Genomic DNA, 9,730 nt, shown 5'->3' on the forward strand with positions numbered 1-9,730 from the left:
AGGCGAACGGCGACATCCTTTGGGCGAAGTTCACCCATCGTTGGCCTCGGCGTAGTCCCTGGGCGCCTTCCCCTGCCCCTCTGGGTAGTAGCCCTCTTGACGATGCGCTGTGCCAAAGGGGAGGCCGAGGGGCCTCATCCCTGGTTCGGCCGAACCAGGGGGGTCGGCCACCCCCTCCTCGGCGCCCCTCGGTGTTATCTTCCTCCCAGATGCTGGCATGATCGCCAGTAGTGTCGTGGCAATGTGCATTGCCTTTTCTTCCACTGCAAGGCTCGCTAAAGCTTGGTTGGCGGGAGATGGCTCGCCGTTGAGTCCGTACGTGGACTCGGACCCAACGAACGGGATGATCGACTTTTCGGCCATGGTAATGGTGCTTTGCAGGTGAGAAGAGGCTGAGGAAGAGTGGAGTGCTTGGACTTTGGATGAATGAGAAGAAGGAGAGGAGAGGTGAGGAGATGAATTTAAAGGGAAGAGAGGATCAAAATGGTGCCAAACCTTCCGAAGTTCAATGTCTCCACACAAGGAAACATGAAAAGGGACGTTGGAGGGTTTAAATTTCAAAGATTCAGAGCCAACGGCCACAAGGTGGGGCCGGCCGACCCCTAGGTTCTTTGTGTGGGCTTCTAAGGTCGTGGGCTAGGTGATCAGGTAGTGCATGGGCTTCATTTCTATGGAGAAGATGTGTAGAATCAAAATCTACTAACTTAATTTCATCGAAAATTTCACCGGGTCGGAAAGGTTCATGAAAAAGTTTAAGCTGATGGCCATTTACCTTGAAATACTCACCGTCACCATCCTGGAGTGTGATTGCCCCGTGAGAAGATGTATTGACGATGGTGTACGGGCCCTTCCATTTGCTGCGAAGTTTTCCTTCTCCGAAGAGTTTTACCCTGGAATTGAACATTAATACCTTGTCACCTAGCTTGAACTCCTTGGGCTTGATCCTCTTGTCGTGCCATCTTTTGGTACGATCCTTGTATATCTTGGCACTATGGTATGCCTTTTCTCTCCATTCCTCTAACTCTGCCAGCTGCATTTGTCTATTCCTCCCAGCGAGCTTGTAGTCCATGTTCCATTTCTTAATGGCCCAGTGGGCCCTGTGCTCAGGCTCAACTGGTAGATGACACGTCTTCCTGTAGACCAGTTGATATGGTGACATGCCGATGGGGGTCTTATATGTTGTTCTGTATGCCCAAAGTGCATCAGGTAGCATATTCTTCCATCTTTTACCCATTTTGTTCACCGTTTTCTGTAGAATACTCTTGATTTGCTTGTTAGAAGTTTCTGCTTGTCCACTGGTCTGAGGGTGGTAGGGTGTAGCAATGTTGTGTCTTGCGCCAAGTTCTTTTAGGAAGCGACGGAAGGTCTTGTCGATGAAATGGGACCCCTGTCACTTATAACCATCCTTCATGTTCCGAAATGAGGGAAGATGATTTCATGAAACATCTTCCTCGCATGCTTGGCGTCTGTAGCTCGGCAGGGTAACGCTTCTACCCATTTGGAGACGTAGTCCATAGCAACCAGGATGTACTCACAATCATGGGACTTTAGGAATGGTCCCATGAAGTCAATACCCCAGACATCGAATAGTTTAACTTGGAGATTGTATGTGAGGGGCATTGCATTGCGAGCAGTGATGCCTCCCTGCAGCTGGCATCTTCGGCACCTTCGAATAAATTCTCTGGTGTCTTCCTACATTGTGGGCCAGAAGAAAACACTTTGCCAGATTTTTGATTGTGTTCTGAAAGCTCCAAAGTGGCCTCCATATGCTGTAGTATGGCACTTTTCTATAATCTGTACCCCTTTTGCTGTAGGGACACATCTCCTTAATAATCCATCCATACACACCCTGTACAGGTACGGTGGATCCCAAAGGTGACGTCTGCTCTCGAAGATCAGCTTTTTCTTGTTTTCCCCAGGTGGTACATAACCTACAACCATGAAATTCACAATGTTTGCGTACCATGGGTTGGAGTCCGTCACCTTGAGCAGCATGTCGTCGCGTAGGAAGTCATTGATTGGTGGTTCCTGCAGGTTAGTAACTTGCATACGCGACAAATGATCGGCTATAGTATTCTCTACTCCCTTTTTATCTTTTATTTCAAGGTCAAATTCTTGGAGTAAGAGAATCCACCAAATCAAACGGGGTTTAGCATCTTTCTTGGTGAGCAAATATTTCAAAGCTGCATGGTCAATATAAACAATAACCTTTGTTCCAACGAAGCAAGATCTAAACTTATCAATAGCAAAAACAACTGCAAGGAGCTCTTTTTTAGTAGTGGCATAATTTAATTGTGCTCCTGTCAGAGTTTTGCTAGCATAGGCAATTGAATGATTCTTCTTATCTTTGGTTTGGACTAGGACCGCACCAACGGCATAGTCACTAGCATCACACATTATTTCAAACGGGAGGCTCCAATCTGGGGGTTGAATGATTGGAGCCGAGATGAGTGCCTTTTTTAGGATTTCAAAGGTGCGAAGGCACTCATCCGTGAATTCGAAGGGCGCATCCTTAGCTAAAAGGTTTGTAAGGGGTCTAGCGATCTGATAGAAATCTTTAATGAAACGGCGATAGAACCCCTCATGACCCAAGAAGCTACAGATCCCCTTGACGTTAACTGTAGGTAGGAGACGTTCTATAACATCAATTTTTGCTTTGTCCACCTCAATCCCCCTCTCGGACACAAGGTGTCCAAGGACGATGCCTTCGCAGACCATGAAATGACATTTTTCCCAATTTAGCACCAGGTCCTTTTCTTGGCATCGCTGCAAGACCTTGTCTAAATTTTCGAGACAATGATCAAAAGTTTTTCCATAGAAGGAGAAATCGTTCATGAAAACTTCCATGATTTCCTCGATCATGTCTGAAAAGATAGACATCATGCACCGCTGAAACAATGCGGGAGCGCTACAAAGCCCGAGAGACATCCTCCGATAAGCATAGGTTCCGTAAGGGCATGTAGACGTGGTCTTGCTTTGATCATCAGGGTGGATGGGAATTTGGTGATAACTGGAATACCCATCAAGGAAACAGAAGAAAGAATGCTTGGCCAACCGCTCTAACATTCCGTCAATGAAGGGCAGTGGAAAGTGGTCTATCTTTGTGTCCAAGTTAAGTTTCCGATAGTCTATGCACATCCTCCACCCCGTGACAGGTCTTTGAGGTATGAGTTCATTCTTACTGTTCTGAATGATCATGATACCTCCCTTCTTTGGTACAACTTGTACCGGGCTTACCCACTCGCTATGTGGCACGGGATAAATGATCCCGGCATGCAAGAGTTTAAGGACCTCTTTCTTAACGACATCTCTCATCGTGTTGTTTAGCCTACGCTGAGGCTCCCTAGAAGGTGTGCAGGTAGAGTCGATAGGGATATGATGAGTGCGGAGGGTAGGACTGATCCCTTTTAGGTCCTCGAGTGAATAGCCAAAGATGGATCTATGCTTTTCTAATACGGCTAAGAGTTTAGCCGTCTTCTCGTCGGAAAGGTGACTACTAATGATGACGGGAGTTTGTGTGTCACCATTGAGGAAAGCATAGCGAAGACCATCGGGAAGGACTTTTAGTTCTATTGGAGGTTGTGTCGGCTGCTCGTGAATGGGCAGTTCGAGTTTTTCCTCTAATTCGTCCTCTTCTTGGATGAAGAGTTCAACATCTTTTTCTAAAGAGGGTTTAGAGTCATCGTCTGGCATGACAGCCAACACCTCTGTAACGACCCGGCCCGGGAGAATGGCTAAGATCTACTCTACACATTGAGTAGACAACACCTGCTAATTAATCCTCTTGCGCTTTCGTCCTCGCTTCACGCAAAAAGGATCGATCCGAAATTAACTAGCTTCCCAGGGCTCGGTATTTAAATTGGTCTGGGTTTCCTTCTCTTCTCAATATGGGACTAAACCTCTGACGTTACAGTATTTTCGTGAAGCTACAGTAGCCCTGCTACAGTAACTCGGAATTTGGCCCAGCCCAACTGGCCCACGGGCTGTCACAACCTCCTCAACAGGTCCTTCTTGGGGAACAGATTCGGCCATGGAGTTTTTGGCTTGGCCGATAGGTAAAGTGAATGGTTTTCCCCCAAGAGACACCTGAAGTTCTCCTAGATTAAGAACATCTAGGAAGAGCTTTTCTATGGGATGCCCTATCAAGATGTCGAAGTCCTGTACTTCGAAGACATGGAAGTCTAGAGCAATCTCCGTTTCCCTGTGCCAAACTGGCACTTCGTGCATAATCCCAATCCCTCTTAATGTGGAACGTGGCCCAGTTCTAAGGGATTTTGTAGTTGGAGTAACACGTCTTTCGCCTAAGCGATCAGAAGCGAACAAAGCAGAAATAATGTTTACTCCAACCGTGGGATTGTAAAGAGCCGTGACTGCAGTCCCTTCTATAGAACATGGAATGGTTAAGGAGGGGGCATGAAATTGGATTGTTTCGGAAGATGTTTCCCCTTCCTGTACCCATTCGTTGCTCATGATAGCGGTCATCCTTTTTACGGTCTCTCTAAGGGAAGCCTTATCGAGACCGCCCGGTGGGTCTAAAGGGACTGGAGGCCTTTTCTGGAGGGGATATAATGTGGTATTGCCAAAGTCATAGAATATATCCTCCTCAATGTTAAATGAGAATTTCAGAGGCATAATTTCTTCCTCCTCCGGGTCTTCTGGTTCAGGGGAAGGTCTGGCCGATAATTCGTCATGGGTTACTAAAGAGTGAATGGGCTCAGCTATCGAAACTTCCTCCTGGCTTTAAGGTTGTACTACTGGGAGGGGTTCTATGAAGGAGGTGTTCTCCAGAATATGATCCAGGAGTGCCACCCCTTCGGAAGTGGTTTTATAGGCGAAAGATCCCCCAGCGGTGATATCAAGCTGTTGGGCTGTGTCATTGTTCAGCCCCAACCAGAAGTGCTGAAGCAGCACATGGTCGGGAATGGACAAGTTTGGGCTGGCATGTGTGAGTTGTGAGAATCTAGCCCAGGCTGTCCCAAGGGTCTCCTTCTCATCCTGACGAAAGTCGAGGATTTCTTTACGCAGGGAAGCGATGCGAGAAATAGGGAAGAATGCGAGACAGAACCTGTTCTACAATTCCTCCCATTCTCCGTTTACCTTTCCTACGTTATGGGTGTACCATTGTTTTGCTTTCTCAGCAAGGGAGAAAGGAAATAACTTCCACCAAAGTGTTTCTTGTGCCATGCCTGCAATAGACAAGCAAGAGCACATTTGCACGAACTCTCGTAGGTGATGGTAGGGATTTTCTAGATCATATCCTGAGAAAGGTTGTTCCCGGAGCATGGTTATAAAGCCAGGGAGGAGTTCAAAGCCTGAAGCTGTGATTGGCTTGGATGACTGTGGTGGCTCTAAGAACTCGCCCGAGGGAGCAGAGAGTTGGTGGATAGAAAGGGTACACGAGCAACTAGGTTCGAAGACAACTACGGCAACCGTTCCCCGGCAACGGCGCCAGAAATGCTTGTTGGTATTTCTTAACTCTTACAGAGAAGTCCGCAAGCGCACGGAAATACAGTTGTAGCACTTCACACGGGAGTATTCAGGGTATCGTATTTTCCACGAGGAACGGGTGTGTAACTGTCTTCTATCTAGATTACCCCGAAGAAGATAAGAGATAAAGAGACCTTAGGGTAGTGTGATTCTGATCTATGGATAGGTTCAAGCGAAGATACACTAATGTTTCCACTCGCTCACTTCAGGCACCGGTTTGACCCTGGTCTGCCAAGGAATATCTGGTATCGCTCTATGTCGTACCCAGGCGGGGGGGGGGGGAGTGCACTAACCACGCATACTGTCTCCGTTGCGGACGGACAGGGCTGTCACCACCTGCCGTCTACCCCACAATACCAGCTAAGCACGAGAGAAACAAAGGTAATCTGAGGCCTAGACGTGCCTATGCCTTCGACTACTACTCTAGAGTTGCGCAGGGTTATCCCGTCTTTATCAGGGGCCCTCTTCTAGAGTATCCGCTACGAGAATGGACGATGAACCCGCGAACGAATGAGAACAGAAGAATAACTTTACTAGAACTCACCGAATAGAAGAACCCGGATATGCACTCGAAATGTACCGTATCCATAGAGGTACAAAGTCAAAGAGACGCCGACAAGTCCGGCTCTTCTCCGAACTCCTTCCTCACACACTTTCTAGGCTAATGATACAAAGAGGTGGAGCCTCTCTACTCTTCTCCTTCACATATGAAAATGGTGTGTGTTGTGAGATGTGGAGGGAGCCCCCTTTTACAGTTTTTAGGGTCGGTTCCCGCCAAAAGCCTATATGGAAGGTGATTAGGAGGAGTAGGGGGCACGCCACGTCGAAGTGCACCTGGACGGGAGGCCGGCCAGGTTCGGCCGACCCAGGGGGTCGGCCGGCCCCACCTGGTCGTCTCTCGTCCTTATCTTCCTCGGGGAGTCTGATCTGTGCGCCCATGTCAAGATCCCGTGGTGCATTTGCCTTGGTTCCCCCGTTTGCTCTGACATGTGGGCCCTCCTTGTAAGTGACATGTTTCAGTGTGGATCTTTTGTGCATTTTTCCTCGTGTTCACTTGTGTTTTCCCTCTTTGACAGATGTGGGTGCCTGCATATGACAATTCACCAAAACTCGTGGAAATGGTTAGTTGTAAGCCCTATATCTATGTTTGGTGATTATTTTTTGTGAAAAGCTGCAAGAGTTGACGGTCGAAAATGACACTTAAAGTTTATATGCTTAGCCTTGCATTTAAATTAATTTTCTTTCAAAAGTAATTAAATCTTTTTAGGTTAAACATGTTTGTGCATTCATGCTGGTGCATGGCTTTATTTTGGTTGAGTGATAGGGTTTGAATTCAAATTTTAAATTTGAATTCAATTAGAGTTGAGTGTTATTTTAAAAAGAATAGAGGAAGGAAAAAGAAGAAACCCAGCCAACCCAACCCACCACAGCCCACCAGCTCCCGCACGGCCCGTTCAACCCGGCCGGCCCAGTTTCCTTCCCCGTGCCCCCGCTCAGCGCCAGCGCCGCGCGCTCACCTCGCGCGCTCGCCCCGCTCGCTGACCCGCCAGCCCCACGCGCCAGGCCCTCCTTCAACCTCGCGCAACGGCCGCGCCCATCACGCCGAGATCCCCGGCGAGCTTTCCTTCCCTGGCACGCACGCCTAGAACTCAGCCGCCCTATAAATGGGATCCCCGACCTCTCCTGCATCTTGTCTCCACCCCGAAGCCGCCCGCCTTGCTCCGCCACACCGCACCCCGGCGCTGCCGCGGCCACGCCGCTCTGCTGCACCACTACCGCCAATAACCTCCGCTAGAGCTCCGCCCCGTGCCCAGGATCGATCCTGAGCTCACTCGCCCCGGTCCAAGCCATGCCCGCACCGGATTTTGACCCGAGATCCACCGCTGGTGAGTTGCTCCGCCGCCGTAATTCCTCGTCGCCATTGACGCTCCGGCCACACTGACCCACCTCCCAGATCCGTAGGTCGACCCCGAGCCTGACCGTGGGACTAGCAGGCCCGGAGACGCCCTGCAACGACCCCGTCACCAAGCTCTGCCGTGCGCCACCGCAGGACTTCACCGCCGACGCCCCTGCACGGCCTCCCTGCGCAATCCAAACCCTCAGTGAGCACCCACGTCCTCCCCTGGTCCTTTTGCGTTAGCTTCTGTAGGCCGTAGCCCACCCCCCCGTGGCCGGAACACCGTTCACAAGCGTTCGGCCGCCGCGCTTGCACAGCCCCACCATGGCGGGCATGCTACAGCGCATCTCAGTCCCGCGCACGCCCTGCACCAGGTTGCCCGCGCCTTGTACGCGCTTCACGACCCGGTTGCACCCAGTTCTGAGCTCCAGAACAGCTCGCACGCCGCACGCCGCTAAGCTCCGCCGCGCAGGGCCGCCTCTGCGGCCGCACATGCTACCCAGCTCCTTGCGGCCCAGCGCACGCCACCCAAGTAGATCACCCATGCCACGTACTAGCTGCCGGACCCGATCCCAAGCCGCATCAGGGTCTAAATTGCCCAGTTTCGCCACGCCGGCGAAGCACCGCCGCAGCCAATGGTCGCCGCCGGCGATTTTTCCCCCTTCTGTTCTGAGCCGTTAGATCTGAGATCAACGGCCCAGAATAGATCATACCGGTTCGGCTGGGCGCTTTTGCTAAAGAGCCCCCCAGCTTCCTTGAAATCAACCCGCGGTCCTTCTTAGTTCAAAAGAAATTCCAGTTAGGTCCTTATTTTAGCGTTTTAGCCCCCGAGCTTTTTGGAAATAGCGCCCGCAGTCCAGCCCGTGTGTTTTTATGCGCTAGCCCCTAGATCTAACAGTTAATTATGTATGGGCCCCTGGTTTTTGCGGAAAACCCCGGAAAAGTCTGTTTTTCTTACAGTTTAGCCCCTAGACCTTGTTTTAGCCCTAGATTTCGCGTTCTACCTCCGTTTTAGGTGTTCTTTATGTCCACGCGATCATTGTAACACGTAGAATAGTTCTAGCTTAGTTTTGTTTGTTGTTTTTATGTAATGATGTATTGTTTCTTAGTGTTTGCCTTTGTTTGCATGTATGTGTATGTGCTGGACTTGTTTGGCGTTGCGATCGTGAGTAGACGCTGAGCCTTCGGAGGAGTACCAGTACCCGGAGTAGCCACCGTCTTCACAGCAGTTTGAGCAACAGCAGGAGAACTTTAAGGAAGGCAAGTATAGCATGAACACCACCTATCACTTTTAAATACAATTTCCTGCTGCATTTTAATACTGTATGCCTATAAGGACTTTCCTAGCCACTTTATTACCTTATATATATCCCTTGGGTTGCATTTTAGTTAGTTGTGCTAGGTGCCGCACGATAACACACTTGGTCCTTTTTAATTAATTTAATTAATGGTATATGCAACTTAATTCTGGGAGTCACACTTGGTCCTTTTTAATTAATTTGATTAATGGTATATGCAACTTAATTCTGGGAGTGGCCCTCTGTGATCTGTGCTTGAGTGGCTCACGTCTCGTTAAAAATTGGTTTTTTCTAGAAACATGGTTTAGGGGGCCAGCACGATGCTTAGTGCTTGGTTGGCCACTCTCCCTAAGGACCAGTTCATAGAGCGACAACCTAGGACAATAGTGCTACCACATGACTTGGCTTACTAATTAGGTCTTTTTGGTTTGGAGTAACTTACCTGCGGGGCAAGGGTGGTAAGCTTCAATGGTCCCTGCTCCTCCGGCTTGGTCTGTGCTACGTGTCTTGTACGCCCGTGAGGTGGGCCCCATCGTCGCTGATCAAACTCTTCGCGGTTACGCCTTACCAACAAGATTCTTTGTAACGGCCTCGTAGTGTGTTTGCTAGTCATCTCACCTAAGGAAGTGTGATGAACAACTTGTGTAACTCACGACTTGTGGGTAAAGATGTACAACCTCTGCAGAGTGTAAAACTGGTATACTAGCCGTGCCCACGGTTATGAGCGGCCCAGATCCTCCTTTTGATTAGTCGGGTTATCTTCCTTTGATTAGGGGGGTTCCCCAGGTGGTTTGGTTTGGTTTGGTTCTCAGTAGTTCATAATTAATTCTGAATAATTACTATGTAACTGGGGTATGGTAACTCATCAATTTGTAGTAAATAGCTTTAATAAAATTTTGCCAAGATTAAAAGCTAATGCAGTTAAGTCAGCCAACCTTAGAGCCTCATAGTTTGTGTTATACTTGTTGAGTACAAGTTGTAGACTCACTCTACTCTTTTCCTCTTGTTCTCTTTTGGGACACCCTACTGCTGCTCAGTTCCCGGCGAC

General features: G+C 49.1%; 1 protein-coding gene across 1 annotated transcript; it reads right to left on the reverse strand.

Moving 5' to 3' along the window:
• Positions 1-636: 636 nt before the first annotated feature.
• Positions 637-2,049, reverse strand: LOC120674692. The gene is made up of 4 exons (XM_039955830.1): positions 1,849-2,049; positions 1,495-1,692; positions 787-1,387; positions 637-668 (listed from the first exon to the last, which is right to left on the reverse strand). The coding sequence occupies exons 1-4, from the start codon at positions 2,047-2,049 to the stop codon at positions 637-639; spliced, it is 1,032 nt and encodes a 343-aa protein (XP_039811764.1).
• Positions 2,050-9,730: the final 7,681 nt, after the last annotated feature.

Source organism: Panicum virgatum, chromosome 5N (genome assembly GCF_016808335.1).
Source record: "Panicum virgatum strain AP13 chromosome 5N, P.virgatum_v5, whole genome shotgun sequence".
Lineage (NCBI taxonomy): Eukaryota > Viridiplantae > Streptophyta > Magnoliopsida > Poales > Poaceae > Panicum > Panicum virgatum.